Source organism: Peromyscus eremicus, chromosome 7 (assembly GCF_949786415.1).
Source record: "Peromyscus eremicus chromosome 7, PerEre_H2_v1, whole genome shotgun sequence".
NCBI classification, from domain to species: Eukaryota; Metazoa; Chordata; class Mammalia; order Rodentia; family Cricetidae; genus Peromyscus; species Peromyscus eremicus.
In genome coordinates, this window is record NC_081422.1 from 64,729,955 (window position 1) to 64,750,047 (window position 20,093).

The 20,093-nt window shown below is 47.0% G+C and overlaps 1 protein-coding gene across 1 annotated transcript in view; it reads left to right on the plus strand.

Moving 5' to 3' along the window:
- Positions 1 to 20,093, plus strand: part of Myo1e (myosin IE) — a 206,103-nt gene that overhangs the window by 68,500 nt on the left and 117,510 nt on the right. The window contains exon 2 of the mRNA XM_059268194.1: positions 12,503 to 12,646. Within this exon, the coding sequence (XP_059124177.1) occupies positions 12,503 to 12,646 (144 nt within the window). The remainder of the gene's footprint in view (positions 1 to 12,502; positions 12,647 to 20,093) is intronic.

The following is a 20,093-nucleotide window of genomic DNA, read 5'->3' on the forward strand; positions in this document are numbered from 1 at the left end:
CCACAGTTGTGAGAGTTTCTTGGTGTGACTCATCCATGCCCCGTAATCACATCAGACACGGTCAGCTCACATTTCGTTTTCAATTTTAGTGATCCCAGCAGGAGAAAGTAAATACCAGAAGGATCATCGTGAAATCCCACAGCCAGAGGTCTCAAGGTGGATGGCTGCCTCTTCATTTCTGCAGACCATCCCCTACTTTTCTTCTCTATCCATCGGATTGCTGTTGGTTTTTTAAAGGCAATGCCCAGGCTTCCCTACCCCCAGCTTACAAACAGAGGCCCACGGAGGCTAAGTGTTCCGCAAAGTGGGCCTGTCATATGTGTGACATCACTCACTGAGAGGATGTATTAGGATGTACTGTCGATCTTCACATGAAGAAACTAGGAAGAATGTAGAGGGGAGGAGCTGGGATGGATATGATCAAGATGTGCTGTTTACGTGTGTGATATTCTATTAAAAAACAACAAAAACAACAACTAGGAAGAGCCTGGTTGTGCTGGCCCCTGCCATTGATCCCAGCACCCAGAAGGCAGAGCCAGGTAGATCTCTGAGTTCAAGGGCAGTCTGGTCTATGTAGAGAATTCCAGACCATCCCCATTCAGGGCTACTAGTGAGAGCTTGCCTAAAAAAACAGGGTAGGAAGAAATTAAGCTCCTCCAATCTTTACTGTGTGGATGGGCACTAAGGTTCTCATCCATTCTGACTGTCAGGGGGTCAAGAGTCACAAATAGTGAGCTAGTGAGATAGATATGTGGCTCAGAAGGTGAAGACACTTACTGCCAAGCCTGAGGATCCGAGTTCAAGTCCCAGGACCCCCATGGTGGAAACGGAGAACGGATTCCCACGGTTGCCCTTTGACCTCCACACACACTATGGCACATGCGTACCCCCACACATACATACATACGCACACAAATGAATGCTGATGTTTCTTTGGAGAAGCTAAAAATATTTAAATGCATAGACTCAGTTGGTTATGGTAAACATCCAAAGTAGTATCTGCTTTTCTCTAGGACCTTTGGGATGATTCTAAAATCAAAATTAAAGAAATTAAGAGCTTCCTATACCACAGGTTTGTTAGGGAAGACGAGAACAGAGAACCCCCCGGGGCTGGGTTGGGGGTTGGAAAACCCAAGCCCCAATCCCTCCAGGAATGGTTCTGTGGAGCCACGGGTCATCTCTGCAGCTTCAGATCCCTTCTCTGAGAAGAGAGCTTTAGATCGGTCAGCTAATGGAGAAGGTACTTTCTCAGTGGAGTCAAAATTATAGGGTTTGGGCCAGGTGGTGGTGGTCGTGGTGGAGGCCGTGGTCCACACCTTTAATCCCAGCCCTCATGAGACAGAGGCAGGCAGATCTCTGTGTTTTGAGGCCAGCCTGGTCTACAGAGTGAGTTCCAGGACAGCCAGGGCTACACAGAGAAACCCTGTCTGGGGGATGGGAGCAAGTAAGGTTTTGAATATGAATATGCAGATATTCTGGGAGCCTTGGGAGGTGGCTCAGTTGGTGAATTAATTGCCAAACAAGTATGAGGGCCTGAGCTTGATCCTCAGCACCCACATAAAAAGCCAGGTATGTAGGACACAGCTATGATCTGAACACCAAGGAGGCGGGACAAGAGGATCCCTGGGGCTTGCTTACCAGACAGTGTAGCCTAATCATGAGGCCCTGGCTTCCGTGAGAGTCCCCTGCCTCAAAAAACAAGGCAAATCGCTCCTGAGGAAAGATGGAGAGGTTGACCTCTGGCCTTGCTGAGCACACACATATCACATATACACCTGCCTATGTGCCTGCCTGCACACAATGTTCTGCCCCAGGCTGGTGGTATAACTGGGTTCGGAGAAAGCATGCTTAGCATGCCTGAAGCCTTGAGTTCAATCCCCAGCACGGCAGAGACCAGGCATGGCGCCTGTGAAGTGGAGACAGAAGAGACTGCATAACCTGCCCGGGGCTGTTTTTCACTCTAGCTATTGAAACATTCTTTTTTCAGAGTGTTTCGCTGTAGGGTTGCTCAGGCCTCTATGCAGTTAGAACCTTTCCTCATCAGAGAGGGTGTTCTCTCTCCTCTGCCTAAGAATTCACACCTGTCTTTGCAGTTTGGAATTTAAAATTTAAAATTTAAGTGTATTTGCTTACACTTAAACCTTGGGACCTGTGTGTGGCCGCCACAGAATCACACTGAAGCACAGATTCAGGATTAGCTCACTCAGAATTCAGGATTAGCTCACCAGGCCAGATCATCCAAATCAGTGTTCTTGTTTTTTGTTTTTTGATTTTTTAAATCAGTGTTCTTGTAAAACCACTACCAGAACTTGCTTACTGAACTGGGAGAGAGTCTGTCTGCAGCTCTGCCCTGTAGTGGTTAGTGTTCTGGACACTGAATTGGGGGGGGGGTTGTGCATAGCAAGAGCCCCTCAGGAATTCTTCAAGGAGGGACGGGTCGCTGCTTGTTGCTCCACAGGCCCAGTAACCCTCTCCACCCACCCTCAGGCCCCTGCACACTGCCTCTTGCAGACTGGACTTGCAACCTGGGTGTGGCTCCTGTGAGATAGTCCTTAACAGGGGCATCAGAAGATAGCCATCTGCCTTCTGGTCTGCACTGGGGCTTTTTAACCCATCATCAAGCTCATTCTTGACATATCTTACCCACCCCATCCCCCGCCCCTCCTCCCAATACCTCTTCAAAATTCCTTGAGCCCCAAGCCTGGTTTTATTCCATCCCTCAAGTCCAGGGTGTGAGTCATGACTGGAAAAAGCGGGGCAGGTCCTGAGCCCCCTTATCAGGTAATGGAGGGAGAGGAAAGGGCTTGCCTGTGGCCCCCGATGACACTAATCCTAACCGTTGACTTCCTGGCTTCCTTGGTGGCTTCCTTCATTTCTGCTGCCTGATCAGCCAAGCTCTTCTGTGGCTCAGGATCTGGTAAACACTTTCCCTGAGTACCCAAAGGGCTCCGAGAATGAGTACATTATGGTTCTGTTTTTCTAAAGGAATGTGTTTACTGGGGTACAAGTAGGCAACCTGATAAGTCCTCCATGTTCCTGTCAGAAACAGGGATTGCTCGCCCCTGGCTTTGGTTTCGCATGAGTGAGTCAGGGGTGCCCAGGTAGCTTTGTCTTTCAACTGGGTGTGCCACCACAAAGGCTTCCTTCACTCCCAGAGGCTGTGTATGGCTCAGTTAGCACATCCTGTCACAGCGCCCCCAAGTGGCCCAGGGTAGACCAAAACTTTTCTTGTTCTTTTTTAGAATTGAATACATGAGTATTGTATTTACACCATTTCTACCCTTCTCCCCTCTTAACCCAACTCCCCTCATACCCTACCCACTCCCTCTCACATTCAAACCCTTTTCTTCTTTAATTACTGTTCACACACACACACACACACACACACACACACACACACACACACACACTCATATACAATAGTGTTGCTTGTATGGAATGTGTTTAGGGCTGACCACTGGGATTGATAATCCATTAGGGGGCTTTGTCCCTGGAAAAGACTGATTCTCCCTCTCCCAGCAGTCTTGATTGGCAGGAGCCCTCTATCTGGAGCTGGGGCCTTGTGAAATCTCTCCTGTCCTCACTGGCATGTTGGCTGGTGTGGTCATGAAGCAGGTCTCATTTAGGGAACCTTATTGTTGCGATTTCATGCACTTTCCCGGTCGTGTCTAGGAAGCACTGTATCCCAGCAGGCATCCTGAGCTGCTGGCTTTCACTCATATTCCAGCCCCTTTGCCGAGATATTTTGTGAGCCTTGGATGTGTTGTAGATGTGCTAACTGGGCTCCGGGCACCTCATGATTTGTATTCTTGTAGTGTTCCACATTAGCTTTTAAAACCCACAGCTGGGGTTAAGGAGATTGCTCCATTAGTAAAATGCTTGCTGTGAGGACATGAGAACCTGAGTACAGGTCCCCAGTATCTACATAAAGTCAGTACACTGCATGCCTTGTAATCCCAGCACTGGGGAGGTGGAGACAGGAGGGTCCCTGAGCCTGGCTTGCTGGTCAGCTAGTCTAACCATTCTGCAAGCTCCAGGTTAAGTGAGCAACCCTGCCTCAAAGAATAAGGTGGAGAGTGGTCAAGGAAGCCACCTGACATCAGCTTCCACACACACATGTATCCGAATACCCCCCACCACACATACATATACTCAAAACAGAGGCAAGTAAACAATCCCAATACACTTCTGAAAGCTCTTTCCTAAGTTGAATCATCATTGATAGACATCCACACCGTTAATTTTTCAGAAAAATAAAATAATATACAGAAGCAATATTTTAAAAAGTAAGGTAGGAGTGTTTGGTTATTACACCTCTCCTGTTTTGCATAAGTAAAGTATATTTTTTGCGGTCAATGTAGAAGAAAAAAGGTGAGGGGGGGGGGGATGTGTGTGAAGAGGGTACAGGATTTCAGATAACCCAGGACAGCCTCAAACTTGCTATGTAGCTGAGGATGACTTTGAACTTCCAATCTCCCTTCCTTTATCTCCCAAGTACAGGGATGTGCCGATATGGTACCGACCATGCAAGTTCCATGCACCACCGTGCTTGGTTTATGTGGTGGGAGAAGCGTCCCTGTTCATCCTGCCAGGAGCTGCCATAGTGTGGTGATTATCTAGCTAAGATATTATGAGATGAGCCAAAGAGACAGATCTCACAGTGTAGCTCAGGCTGGCCTCAAACTTGCAAACTTCCTGCCTCAGCCTCCCGAGTACTGGGGTTACAGGCGTGAGCCAACACGCACAGTTTTATTGGTGTAGCATGTATTCATTCAACTTGGACTGACTGACATCGGGTACCACATGTCAGACACTGGCCTGGATGCTATGGGTACCACAGGGGACAAATGCCCTCTGAAGACTGACTCCATGCTACAGAGCTTGGTCTTGTCGGAGGCCGTGTTGAACCTGCGTGTTCTGAGTTCCAAGCTTTGGGGCTACCCACCAATACTCTCTATACTTCTATATACTTTTCTTCAAGGAGAAGTATTTCATGGCGTGATTATGCAGATGAAAGGACTATTTGTAGCAGGAAGCAGCGGGCTTTGGAATGATCACAGTTGCAATGCCACCCACCTCGTTATGAGAGGCAGTGTTCAAGTATGACCCCCTGAGAGCCGAAGGCCTGGGTTTGAAGCATAGGATGTGTAAGTGTGTGTGGTGCTGAGCCATTTAACCTTTCTGTGTGCCAGTGTCCTGCCTGGTGAGATTGCTAGGATTAAACAGGTTACATATTAGGTATTCAAATGAATGATATTTGGTTATTCTATAATAATAATTATTATATTCTATATCATTCATTCAACAAGTATGTGTGAGGCACTCACAAACGCGTTGATCATTGTATTAGGTCTTGGAGGGATGTTGAATGAAGCCTAGTTCTGGGAGCCGGGCACCATGCGGCTGTTGCAGGAGGTGGGGTGGGGTGGGGTTCCCAGAGAGAGCAGCTTGAGCTGATGGGACAGGAGTTTATGGGCAGTAGGTGTAGGAGGTAGAGTAGAGAGGAGCTTGCTGGGGAATATTGCATCCAAACAGGGGACAGTGCAGCTCAGTGATCCCATCTCACACACACATGGGGGAAGGGGATGGGACTGGGGGGAGAAATCCACACCTGGAGCCACAGAGCAAGTGGAAAGCACAGTTAGAGGGAGATGGAGGCAAGAAAGGGAAGGCTGGCTAGGATTTGCACATTAGGTACAAGGCCAGCTGCCCCGTGAGGCACAGCTGCCGGGGTCTAGACTAGGCTTGAAAGGATAGACTGTTCCTCAGTTTCCTGTCCCACTCCTAAGGGAGCCTCCAGCACAGACTTTTAGCATGGGGGCAGGCATACACCCTGGGGGGCTTCCTGAGCTGGATTATGGGGACTTGTGGCCCTGGGCACCCAGGACATGTGGAGTGTTTAAATCCGTTCTAGATAAGGGGCAAAGAGGGAGACTTTGATGAGGTCCAGAAGGGCAGGAGTCATCCCTCCTTTTCTAGAGATTGAGAGAGAAATGCATCAGAACCAAGCTGGTAGTTTTTAAAGGGAACTCGTTCGGGGAAAAAGGAAGAAGCAGTTCCCTAAGAGAGGATGTCTCCTCAGCTTCAAGTCCAGCCCCTACCCTGGAGCCTCTGCAAGGCATCCCAGTGTGGCTGGCTAGGCTCCTCCAAGGTGAGGGGGCTAGAGCAGGGGTCTTGGGACCCCTGATGGGAAGTGCAGGGAATTGAGAGATGAACAGAATAGTTTGATTTCACAGATTTATTTCACTACTTACCAACCGAAGGGGGTCTACTGGAAAAGCCTTCTGGGACATAGAGTTAAGCTACTGACACTCCCCACAGCTGTCAGAAACAGGCGGGGACTGACCCAATAGAGGACTCCAGCAAGTCTCCCTGTGTGGTCACTGCGGCAAGCAAAATGGATGCGAACATGGGGGACGGTGTGTGTGGGTGCATGTGGGTGCACAGGCCACAGTGTGTGTGTGTGTGGGGGGGGGGAGGCTAGAATGCGGATGCACATGCCACTGTAGGTGTGTGTGGGGTGTAGGTCAGAAGACAATGTCAGGTGTCTGTCTCGCCTTTCTCCTTGTGTGAGGCAGTATCTCTGTTGACATTGTCTCTGCACACATCAGCCTAGCTGGCCCACCAACTTCTGGAAGTTCTCCTGCCTCTGCCTCCTTTTTCTCCATAGGAATGCTGGGATTGCTGACATGTGCTACAGTACCCAGCTTTTACATGGGTTCTGGGAAGCCAAACTCAGGTCCTCATATACTTGTGGCAGATGCTCAGATACCACTGAGCTCTCTCCCCAGCCTCCATGTATGTCTTTAAACCTTTGTCTGCTCAGTTATTTATTTCTTAATGTTTTCTTAGCTATTTCTACATAATGAGGCATTAAAAGAATATTTAAAAAATAATGCTTTAAAATTGTGTTTATATTTATTTTATGTGTATGCATGTTTTGACTGCATGTATTTAAGTGCATTGCATGCATGCCTGGTGCCTATGGAGGCCAGAAGAGGGCATCAGATCCCTGGAACTAGAATTGCAGATGGTTATGAGCTGCTGTGTGAGTGCTAGAAACCGAACTCAGGTCCTCTGCAAGAGCAGCAAGTGCTCCTAACTATTGAGCCATCTCTCCAGCCCCATTAAAAAAAATGAAAGTGTTTAGATTAAACAAAATTAAAACGAATAGTTTATGGGAAAATCCTCGGCAGAAGATGGGTAGAACTTGGGTATTGGAAACTGTTAAGGTAGTTTACACTGGTTGAGGTTTTAGGAATGGTTGGGTTATGCTGTGAGCTAAGTACCAGAAGTCTTAGTAATTGCATATAGACATTCCATTGTGGGGGGCAGCACACATTCCCACCTCAAATGTTAGCTTCAGAAGAACCTTCAAGTTGAAGCAAACATGAACCTGAATGTATCTCTAGGAATTTGTTACTGTTTTATGATTTTTGAGATGCACTTGAGGGGTGCCCAAGACTCAGGGATTCTGGAAGCTGGATAAACCGTCCTGTCCTATGCAAGGACCAGCTAAAGGCCAAACAGGTGACTCTGGACAACTTCCTCCAAGCACCTTCCAAAATGATCAGCCATCAGAATCCACTCTGGCTGAGAGCCTTGTCAGTTAGCTAATGCCACCCTAGGATGTTATGCTTGAATTTTGCTATAGATTGTGTATCCATAATTTGAAAATCCCAAATCTAAAATGCTCCACAGACCAGAGCCAATGCTGTTCAAGGCTGACGGCCTGTGTTCAGGTCCTTCAGCCCCACTTAAAATGCCAGAGCATCTGCAATTCCAGCACTTCTGTGGGATAGTCACAGATGTATCTTTTTGTTTGTTTTCTCTATGTAGCCCTGGCTGTCCTGGAACTCGCTCTGTAGCCCAGGCTGGCCTCAACTCAGAGATCCGCCTGCCTCTGCCTCCCCAGTGTTGGGATTAAAGGCATGCACTACCATTTCCAGCTTAAAGTAAATACCTCAAAATAAAATTACCAGATCAAAAAGAATGTGAATTTTGTTTTTATTTAGTTGACTAGTTTCTAAAATTCTAATACCTATTTTTAGCTTGCTCCCTAAAAATATTGTTTAGGAGTTTGTAAGTGTATTTTTAGTCTCCCATCCTTCCCAACACTGGGCCTGTTCAGTGTTTCTGGATACGTTTAACAGCCTCTGTTTTCTTGGCCTCTGAAGGGCATTGCCTGTGAAGGACTCCTCCTCTCCTGGATGAAGTGGGTAAGCCAGAGTTTGCAGAGGCGTGAGGCGAGGGCCACGCCAGGGTGTGTGAGACACCAGAGAGGATAATGCTGCCTGTGTGTGCCTGCTGACTCACCCTTGCTCTCCTAGTCCCCACCCTGGTAAACACACACACACAACACATACACACACACACACACACAGAGAGAGAGAGAGAGAGAGAGAGAGAGAGAGAGAGAGAGAGAGAGAGAGAGAGCGCGAGCGAGCGAGCCAGGAAGGCTCCACCTTTAAAACCAGTCAGAATCATCAGCCTACTAAAGCTCCTGCCCTGTGGCCCTTCCTTCCTCCTGGTGAGAGACCCTGTGTCTGGGTGTGTCCATCCTCCTAAACTAGGCTATTATATGGATATAGACATGCCCTACTTTTCAGAACCTTCGTATGAATTAACTGCTTTTTCCCAAACTGAATGGTCATTAGAAACTAACATGGGTCCAAGAAAGTCTCTGCTTGAGGCCTATCTGATGGGAAAATCCTCATAACTGCTGATAATTTCAGGGCCACAAGCAAATCTTCTGTTTTGATATTACAGTTCTCAGTACCACCTCCCTCCCTCTCCCTCTGCCTTACTCTGTACCCTTTTTTATTTAAAAACCTACTGTTTTTAAGGAGAAGGGGACAAAAGGAGACACTCAGAAGGAATCAGAGAGGAAGCTCTTAGAAGCTAGGAAGGGTGACACCATGGGGAAGTTTTGCCCCTGCATCCCATCCAGCATGCCCGGCTGCCGCCACCCAGCCAGCAGTGGACGGGATGAATAAAGGGGAACCGTGAACATAGATGGTCAGGGTGACTTCCCCAGAACTGCGGCACATCCTCACACTTCTGAGACACTATTTGATGTCTTAGGGCCACTGTCAACCACCTGCCTCTCCTTAGAGGGCCATAATTGGTAACTGTGTCCCACCGTGGCCAGCACTCCCTGACTCTAATGGCTTTTGTCATTAAACTCAGCTGCCTCTGGTTCAGCACCTGACGCACCTTTAAACTCTAGCGGGTGGTTGGCTGAGTGCCCCGAGGTCCACGCTTCCCTGAGCACGATATCATCTCTGTGTATGTCCCTGCTCAGCCTTGGTTCTGCCTGCTGGCTTCGGATCTCCTCCTCCAGTCTGGTAGGGGCAGCCTCCCCTCCCCACAAGGTGCTTCTCCCTCACCCCTCTTCTCCTTTCTGTTCTCTCTACCTTGATCGCATCTGATTTTTTAAAAAATTTAAATTAAAATTTCGTTTTTATATATTAAAATTTTTTAGGTTAGCATACAAAGTAACAGGTTCCTTTGTGGCTTCTTCACACATATGTGTCATTGTATTCTAATCTTTCTTGTGATATTTCCTCTCCTGGAAACATTTTTTCTGTCTGGTCTATATACCCAGTAGTTGTCTTTTCATGGTGGGTTGGGACAGAAAGGAAAAGGAAGCTGAGCAGCTGGGGAGATTTTACAAGATAATTTGCCATGTTCAGGGGGTGTGAATATGGCGTTCATATATGCAGCCACTGCTGCCTGGGAGATAGGGGGAAGACAAAGGGGAGTAATTACATTTATGTGCACAATCGTGGGATCACACACACACACACACACACACACACACACACACACTCACACAGATCCATGACCAATTAAATACAGAAAAGTTGTCTGATTAAAAACATCTCAGTGTTTCAGTCTTTGACCCTGAGAGGAAGTGATTCTTAGCAAAGATAGTGCCTTCTTCTAAAAAGATTTAAACATTTTATTTTATGTATATGAATCTTTTGTCTGCATGTATGTATGTGCACAAAGTATGTACCTATGCCTATGGAGACTGGAAGAGGGTGCCAGATCCCCTGGAACCGGAGTTACAGATGATTGTGAGCCACCCTATGGATGCTGGGAATTGAACCCAGGTCCTTTGCAAGAGCAGCAAGTGCTCCTAACTGCGGGGCCATCTCTCAGACCTGATGATGTGTCTTTTTAATGAGGAATTCCCCCTCGATACAGTCTGGTATCCTGTTGCCATTTTAGTTTTGATAGACAGATGTAAATGCCCCGTGGGCCACTGGGAAGGCAGTGGGAAGAAGCCATGTTTGGGCGGACCTGTAAAGAGAACCGGCTTCCCTTGTTACCTCTGCCACTTACTCACTGGAAGTAGCGTGGCAGTGTAAGCCCCTCTCTGGTGAGATTGTTGGGAGTGATACACAGACTGGTCACTGCACGTGACGTAGCTCTACAGGGACGGTCTCCATGACTTACAATGGCATGATATCCTGACCAGTCATAAGTTGAAAACCATCTCATACATTTAAATGCTTTGAATGCAGCTTGGCTTGGCCACAGAGTGTTGCTCTGCTGGACCATGGGGGAAGGAGAGATGAGGTGGATTGTTCTCCCTTCTGATGGCGGGCTGCTCAGAGCTGTGGCTCTTTGCCTATGACTGACAAGTCTGGGGAAAGATCAAAGTTGGAAGAATAATTTTTTTCTGAATGTGTGCCACATTAGTGCCATTGTAAAGTAAAAGCCAAACCAAACAAATATCAGCCAACCAACACTGAAAGCCGGGTTCACTTGTGGCAACCACTTGGCTATATTCTTGGTTCATGTTCTAGAGAGAAGTTTAGAAAGTAAGGAAAAGGAGCCATGAGGGCCTTGAAGCTTGGTTGGTAGAGTGCTTGCCTAGCATGCCGGAGGCCCTGGGTTCCATCCCCAGCACTGCAAAAACCAGGAATGGTGGCTCAAGCTTATAATCCCAGAACTCAGGAGGTAGAGGTGGGAGGGTCGGAAGTTCAAGGTCATCCTCAGCTACATAGTAAATTTGAGGTCAGGGTGACAACTTTTAATATCAATTTCTGGGACAAAGACACGCAGTAGACTCAGCGGGGGGCCCTATTGTCCTGGAGAATGATTGACATCAAGAGGAAGAATCAGTCTCTGAGACGGCAGGCAGGACTGTGAGATGGGGAGGATCCAGTGGACCTGGTGGCTGTCCACAAGACACAGGTTACCTTGAGGGTCTGCATGAGCATGCGTACTGTGGCACCAGTCTCCCCTGTCCCCTTGTCTTTTGTAGACATTAAATAACCACTTGTTGATGGCTTTCTGTTACCCTCAATTGTGTTTACATTTTTCAAAGGGAAAATAACTTTTTTTAGCCTTCTGTTTGCATGTGTATGTGGGGGGCTGGCCAGAGAGCCAGAGGAGGAGTACCTGGGCTGTGTCTGCTTGGCCTTGGGCATACGATGGGAGCCCTGTGAGTCAAGCTGTGGGCAAAGCCTTTCCGCTCTCTGCTTGCCACAGAGGAAGGAGGAAGGGTGACATCTGAGGTAATTTTGCAGAATTGATGCTATGTGTGGTTCTGGGAAAACCAAATGTATCATATGGACAGTTTCTCTCCTCTAGACAGCATGGGTGGTAAACCTTCTAGAACCTCTTTCCACAGCTTGAACCCCTAGTGTGTGGTATGCTTTTCCTGGTGGTGGCTTCCTCTTGGCTGGATTTTGATGATTGCTTTTCCCGCTGAACCTCTTGGACTTAGCTTTACATCTGTGTCCTCCTCAGACAAAACAAAGCAAAACATCTACTTTTGTTTTCCCATGCTGGTTTCGATGTCAGAGCAGTTGGCCTTTCTACAGACCTTTGTCCATAAGTTTTCCGAGCTCTGTTGACACTTCCCCAAGTCAGGAGCTGTCACAGTGGGGGCAGGGTTGAGTCTTTCTTGGTCCATCATGCTAGGCCAGTACATGGCGCCTCTGTGAAGCCGCCTGAAGTGTTGGCAGCAGACGACAATGCTCCCGAACCCTGTCTCTTGTCAGGATTACACATGGACTCCAGTTTCTGCCCTTCCCTTTTTTTGTTTGTTTGTGGTGTTTTTTGCTCAATGAGTATACATGAGAACAAGTGCCTTTCTTCTTCCAATTTCCCTGGAAAATTCAAATGTTTTGAGATCTACTTCAAAGGTCACCACTTCAGCATGCCACAGGGTAAAGAGCCCCGTGCCCTACCCCTCATACATTTTGTGTATTTGTTTTTATTATTATTATTTATCATATTATTTATAAACAAAACGCACTGTTTCCACAGTACATTGGACCAGGGTGACTTTTCCCCACTTCTCTACAGGTGGCAAGGCTGGAACTCAAAATCTTTGCTGTGCTTTATGATACATTGTATTTGGGAAAATATATCTATTGGAGTGTGTGTGTGTGTGTGTGTGTGTGTGTGTGTGTGTGTGTGTATTAGAAAACTCCAGGAGAATATTCACTACCCTAACCCACTTTGTGCTTTTTGTCTCCAGGGCAGCAAAGGTGCCTACCGGTACCACTGGCAGAGTCACAATGTCAAGCATAGTGGCGTGGACGACATGGTACTACTCTCCAAGATCACAGAGAGCTCCATCGTAGAGAACCTGAAGAAGAGATACATGGACGACTACATCTTTGTATCCTTTTTCCTCTCCTTTGCCCACCCCCGGGATAGGACAGTTGCACAGTAATGTGGGTCTCTGTCCATGAGTCACACCTCCCGAAAGTCTGAGCTGGCTCTCAGTATTGGCTCTGAAAGTATTTTCACTTTCAAAATGAGGGGCTGTGCTTCCAAGGGCAAAGATGAGACTAAAGTGTTTTCCTGGAATTTCACGGAGTCAAAGTGCAGCTCTGTCGTGGGGTCCCTTTGAGCTATAGCGGCATGAGTTCTAAGTGTCTCAGACCTCTGCCTATTCTGTCCTGGTCTGCAGGGTTCTGCGTCATCCTGATGTCATGGTAGGGACTCTTCAGTCCAGACTGCGAAGGTTTAAAAAGATCGCCTCGTGAATAGAAAAGCCACCTCCCCAGTGTTTCTGAACCTTCCTATTTACTGAAGGAAACATGAGAAGGGATGATCGGCTATTGAAAATGCCTGGCGTGTTTCCCTGTTAGCTTGCCAGATGCCATTTTATAATAGGGCTTTAAAAACACAGAATGCAAACCTCGTGGAAATGTGTGTTGACTTCATGGTGGAAGAGAACTGAGGTAGTGGAGGGTGTTCCCCCAGCAGTCAGGGGTTTTCTTTGGATCAACTGTTCATTAGTGAAATTGTTACCTGGATTAGTCAAAGCCATGCAAAAGCCTGTACAGCTTACTGCTGATGCTGGGGTGACTCGTGATGGTACAGCGTCTGGGAAACATGGGTGTTTTATGATGTAACGTGCATCTTGGATTTTACCCAGAATGCCTGGGGAAGGTTTCTCACCAGGGCTTCTTTTTATTATTTACAATGCTTACTTGACTATTAGACTCCCCAAAACCTAGACAGCATACTTTTGCAGGCTGCCTTGGCTGCCTGCCCATCCCTGGGTTGTTTAGGTGTTTAACTCACTAGATACTCATGTGGCGATGCCCACTACTTCAAGACCCTTGAACCATTACAAACAGTAACATTTCTTCAAAAAAGGAATTTCCTCTAAATATTTGTGCAGTCAAATTCCTAAAGCCCTCCTTTTAAGGCTAAATATATATTTGGATTTGTTGACCATTATAATAGTATTATTTAAGTTTTTAAGGGACAACAATGAGTTGTTTGCATGCTTTAAAAGGGTTTTGTGGGTCTCATTATTATCCCTTGCTGGCCTGGAACTTGCTATGTAGACCAGGCTTGCTTTGATTTCATAGAGATCTGCCTGCTCCTGCCTCTCAAGTCCTGGGATCAAAGGTGTGCACCACCATGCCCAAGCAAGATGTTTTTTTTTTTAATTATCTAACTCGTGTGTGTGTGTGTGTGTGTGTGTGTGTGTGTGTGTGTGTGTGCAGTGCCCAAGGAGACCATAAGAGGTTCATAACACTGGTCCTCTGAAAGAGCAGTACCAGCTCTTAATGACTGAGCCATCTTTCTAGCCCCTATAAATATTTTGGGGATGAGATGTGATGTTTTGGTGCATGTGAACATTATAGGATAATTAAATAATGCTAATTAACATGTCTGTCACTTCCTATCCTTGGATATGTGGTATAACCATTTAAAATTGCTGATCAGTTTTGACATATTTGTTCTACATAGTCCAGAGAACTATCTACGATAGCTCTGCTTTTGGTTTGTTTGTTTGTTTTTGTTTTTGTTTTTCCAGACAGTATTTCTCTGTGTAATAGCCCTGGCTGTCCTGAAGCATGCTTTATAGACCAGGCTGGCCTCGAACTCACAGAGATCCACCTGCCTCTGCCTCCCAAGTGCTGGGATTAAAGGGGTGCACCACCACCGCCCGGCTGGCTTTGGTTTTTAAATGAATGAGCTTATTAAGCACGTAGCAAGCAAAAAGTAGAAGAATGAATAGCATGTGGCAGATAGAGAGAAACATGGGGCATGTAATAGCACATCATTAGACCAGACACCACGACACCCTGCAGAGACAACTGGACTAGCCTGATTGAAAGAGCAAAGGCAGCACCATCAAACTGAGACTTAACAGCATCCTGCAGAAACTGACTAGGGGACCCACACTGAGGCAGTCTACTGGAGTTCCCGACTGAGAGAACCGTACATGGAGCAGGTCGTCCCCTAGGGTGAGATTTCCAAGTTAAAAAAACAAAAATAAATAACAACAGATAGATAACATCAAATTGGGGGCTTACAAACATCCAGCAGAAACCTGGAGTTCATGACTGAGTCTTCTCTCCATGGATGGGCTTCTTAAGGCTGAGCGCCAGCCTCTTGTTCCTGCTGCAGCTATTTTACATTCTGGGATAAACGATAATAATAAGATTGGAAATCATTTGCTTTCTAGCTGTCCTCAAGGGCACAATGTTTTTAATACCCTTAGCTGCTTGCTGATTCCTCCTCACCCCCACCCCCCACCCCCACCAAGCCCCGGACAGAGCCAAGGGGCCACCTGAACCAGGACAGACAGTTTTAGAAGCTACTTGACAATGACCTGCTTGGGTCTGAAGGCGAGGCAGCTGCTCATCTCAAACAGCACATGGTAACTGGATGATATAATGCACTTTACAATATGGCGTTGTTGTTAACTTGGAGTAAACAGCATCCTCTTGGTTAGCAGTGACCTGCAGCTTACAGACAGATCCTGCCCGTCATCGTTTTTAAACTGAAATTTCCCTGGGACACAATTGTGCTTGTTCAGTGATGGGTTCTGCCGCTTCCATGGTACCGTGGCCTTAGCCAAGCCATGGAAATAGACAGTCTGACTGCATGAAGTCTAAAGTAATTCCTTCGCAGACCTTTCCAGAGCAGAGCTGGTGACCCTTGAGCCGATACCGGCTCCTAGTCCCTTAATTTAACTGTATGGAAGCAGTTGTGTGAACTTTTAGTTTCCATCTCCTCTGGTCACACAAACTGAAATTTGCTTATTTCATCTGGCTACAACACCATCAAAAAATGTTATATGCAAGACCCCATGGCCCATGGAAACTGGCAGATGAGGTTAGGAAGAACTGGGTGTGGGTTGTGGATCTGGACTGCCTGCCTTCTACCAAATGAGCTACATCCCAGCTCTAGAAACTGTTTTAAATGGAAGATCAAGAAGCCTTGGAATGTAGGCTTGGTTTTTTAATTATTTACAGAGAAACATGGTTTTTGGTTTGCCTGTTTGTTTGGGGTATATGAATGTCTGTGTACGTGATATGGACACGTGTGCTGGTGCATGTACCCATGCATGTGCATGTGGGGGCCAGAGGACACTGGGGGTCTTCCTCTACTGCTCTCTGTCGACAAAGCTCACCGATTTGGCCAGGCTGGTTAACCAGGTGAGAGCTCCTAACATGAACCTGTCTGCTTCCCATTGCTGGGGTTACAGGCATGTGCAGCAATGCCTGGCTTTTATGTGTATCCTGGGGATCTGAACTCGGGTCCTCATGTCTTCACAATAAGCATCAGCACCCACCGAGCCGTCTCCCTACCCGGTAGAAATGTGGTTTTGATAAACTGAATAAGAGAAGACAAAAATAATGATGGCAGCAGTTGCCCAAAGTCAGTCCAGCCTCAATCCAGAGACAGCCTTGCTCCTCACCGGGCTGTTTACTAACAAGAGCCCAGAAGCTTCTTGCAGACAGACAGCATGACTTCTAGACAGAGAACAAATTGTGAAAGCCCTTTCAAGCAGTATCTGATCCCTTGACATGACTCACGCCATGCAGCCTAGCAAAGGGAAAGCCACTAAGCCACCTGAAATCCTGCCCCCCAGGGCGAGTTCCTGGGCACCCCTCATGCTTATACACGGTACACACACACACACACACACATGCACTTTCTTGCTGTTTAACAAATCACATCAGCCCTCCTCGTGTATTTTTGGCTTTTCCCGCACAGTTCTTGGCACGGGATGCGCTGTATTAAGTGTTCGCTGAAAATCTGTTGACTCTCAAGACTTTTTAAAATCAGACAGCAGAATTTTTTAATGACTCAACGGGGCAGGGGGTGGGGGGTAGTGAATGCCTTTGAGTCAATAACTGACTAATGGCGTGTTCTCCCAAGGAAATGAGCTACTTGACCACTAATGACTTTATGATTTAGACATCTCTACCCACTCGGCGTAAATGCGCTTTCTTTCGGCAGGTGGGAGGGAGTCACTTTCAGCTCTGAGGAGGCCTGGCAAGGCTGATGGGTGAGGATATCAGGCAGATACATCTGCCTCCCCATCCTTCCCTCTGGTTAGTGATCACGGTCTCCCTTACCACTTCAGTCTTCAGAGGTAGCCCATAGCCTAGCATCCCTGTACATGAAAGCTGACTTCTTTGTTTCTTCTGTGTTTGTTATGGCAAACGAGATGATAATACATAGAACCATGCCTCCACCTCTCCTGCCCCATAATACCAGCACTGTTCTGTATGGTAGGTCAGCACAAAGGGCAATCAGTGGCTAATGCATGCAGGCCGAGCATAGTTGCTTTGTTCTCCATTAGGAAACAAAATCCACTCAGAACACGCTGACATTGTCTGGCCGATAAAGCCCTGCATTTTGAGCTATTTATCCCCCCCCAAAGGAAGGCTGAGTTTACCATTCATTCTTAGAGATGGCTGCCACACTGCTCACAATTACTTTCTAAAATGTGAGAGCGAAGAAAGTTCTGGAGTTTAGAAAGAAAAGAGAGAGCTACAGGCGCACCCCACTGTCCATCCGTTCCAGCCGCTTGGCTGAGAAGAATTCCTGTGCGGAGGACTTCACACTCGTCCGTTCCAACTGTCTTTAAACTTTTTTCCTCAAAGGCCTTTTTTCCTCAAACGTGCTTGGCATTTTTAATCCTTCAATGTGGAGTTCAGGCTGTCCTGCCAGCCCAATGATTGCGAGAGGCAGTGTGCTCTTAGTCATTCAGAGTGACGCTTGGCCCCCGGCAGCCAGTTCACACAGAGGGGACAGCATGCTGGGTGAGACATTGGTCTTGTGACTGGAACCAAAGGTTTGAGTTCTGGCTCAGACCTTCTCCAAATATAGGACTTTGGCCAGTGGCCTCCGCTTCCTTCACTTTCCAGTAATATATGCAGGGAGGCTGCTTATCTCTGTAGGCTGTCGTCAAGTTCAGTAGCACAATGCTTTGAACTTGGCCTAATCTTCAAAACAAATATGGAGGACTGGGCATGTAGCTCAGTGGGGGGAGTGCCTCCCTAGTGTGCATGACGAAGCCCTGGGTTCAGTCCCCACCATCACGTAAACCAAGCACTGTACTCCTAAAAGATGGAGGCAGGAAGATCAGACCTTCAAGGTCATCCTCTGTCTGCTGCATTGTAACTTTTAGGTCAGCTAGGGATACAGGAAAATCTGTCATAAAAATATACTAAATAGGCTGGGCGGTGGTGGCGCACGCCTTTAATCCCAACACTCGGGAGTCAGAGCCAGGCGGATCTCTGTGAGTTCGAGGCCAGCTTGGTCTACAGAGCGAGATCCAGGACAGGCACCAAAACTAAACAGAGAAACACTGTCTTGAAAAAACAAACAAACAAACAAAAAATTTACACACACACACACACACACACACACACACACACACACACCGACTAGAGAGATGACGGCTCCGTAGTTAAGAGTGCTTGCTGCTCTTCCAGAGCACCCCAGTTTCCAGCACCCTCATTAGGGGGCTCATTCACAACCGACTATAACTCTGGCTCCAGGGAATCTAATGCCCTCTTCTGGGCACCCTATATACTCATATAAGCACACATACACATAGGTAAAAACAAATCTTTAAAAATAAGGAAGAAATGGGGCTGGAGAGATGGCTCAGAGGTTAAGAGCACTGGCTGCTCTTCCAAAGGTCCTGAGTTCAATTCCCAGCAACCACATGGTGGCTGAAAACCATCTATAATGAGATCTGGTGCCCTCTTCTGGCCTGCAGGCCGAACACTGAATACATAAATAAATAAATCTTTAAAAACAAACAAACAAATAAATAAATAAAAATAAAATTTAAAAAATAAGAAAGAAATGATTTTTAAAGTTAAGAATAAGACAAGTAGGCAGAGGTACACATTGTCTCTACATCACAGAAAAGCCTAACTTACACCACATATGTCACAAGGGTACAGTCTAAATCCAAACAATTGTCCTTTATGCCAGATGAATTGAACTCTGTTAAATTCATCATTATTACTGGCGGAGGGGCACAGAGGTTCGGAAGTGAGATGACAGCCTTCAGGAGCTGATTCTCTCCTGGCACCTTGGGGTTTCCGGGGTGAAACTCGGGTCATTAGGTGTGGCGGCGAGTGTCCTGACCGGCTGAGTCATCTTGCCAGCCCTGAATTGAGCCTCATGAAAAATTCAATGTGTTGTTCCTTTTCATGTCCCTTGTCCCTTGTGCTGCAGGTGAATGAGCATTCATAGAAGCATGGACCAACATCTGAGGACCAACCTGTGGAGGATCTGTCTGGTTCCTCCCACCTCTCACTGTCTATCGGATGAGGTGCCCGGTCCCCGCTTTTATTTGCTATCAGAGCTGTGTATCTGCCTGCAGTTTGAAAATTAACTTTAAGCCACACCTTCACTGGGGAAGATTATGTGTGTGGAGATAATGGCCCTGACTGTGTCCCCAGAGGCACACCTGAATTATGTATTAGGTGTGGGAGGGAGTGCTGAGAGACTTTTCTGGAGCTCTACCCCCACCAGGGCCCAGAGCTCTCTGGGTATTAATTAGCTCCGGTCTCTAAAGACGCAGCCAGATAGTAAAGGTGAAATTGTTTAGATACACAATGAAGTCAAACTCCAAGCCGAAGTAACTGAATTTGTTTCCTTGGGATAAGTTATTTCCTGCTGGTTCTGCTGTAGGTACTTAGTGTGGATTCGGGACACATCGACCTTTTCAAACCAAACTTCATTCTTCATCGGTCTTCTCAAATGCTGATGCTCTTGGGGACCCTGCTGGGCAATTTAGGGGAGAGGCTACAGAGTCCTCTTGATTCTTACCTGAGACACTGCCTTGGCGTTAGCCTAGAACAGTCGAAGAGAGGTTGTTTACAAAGCACGCTAAAACGACCATGGCTCCATTTTCAGCCCATACTCACCGAAGTTCTATGTATTAGGTAGCTGAGGGCTTGTGGGGGGTGGGGGAGGAGGGAAAGGGGTGGGGAGTGCCTTTGGCTCTTGTCCCCAGGCAGCCCTTGTTCTCCTGTGGCAGGGACCATTTGTCCAGGAGGAAGTGACGTTCACCGTATTTCCTTTACTGGGAAGGGAAGGGGCACTGTTCTCTGTGGCAGGATCATGTCTTCTTACCTGGTTTGTCTGCTCAGAATAGGCATCTTACAGCCTTCAAGTTGGTCCTACCCTAAGAATGGTTACAGCCACTGAGCAAGAGAATCCCTTCAGTTTTCATTATTAGATAGATCCCTACCCAAATCTTACAAATAAAAAAATCCTACTAAGATAGATTCTATTTTATTTATAGTTTAATGTATGTGTGCGGGTGTTTTGCCTGCATA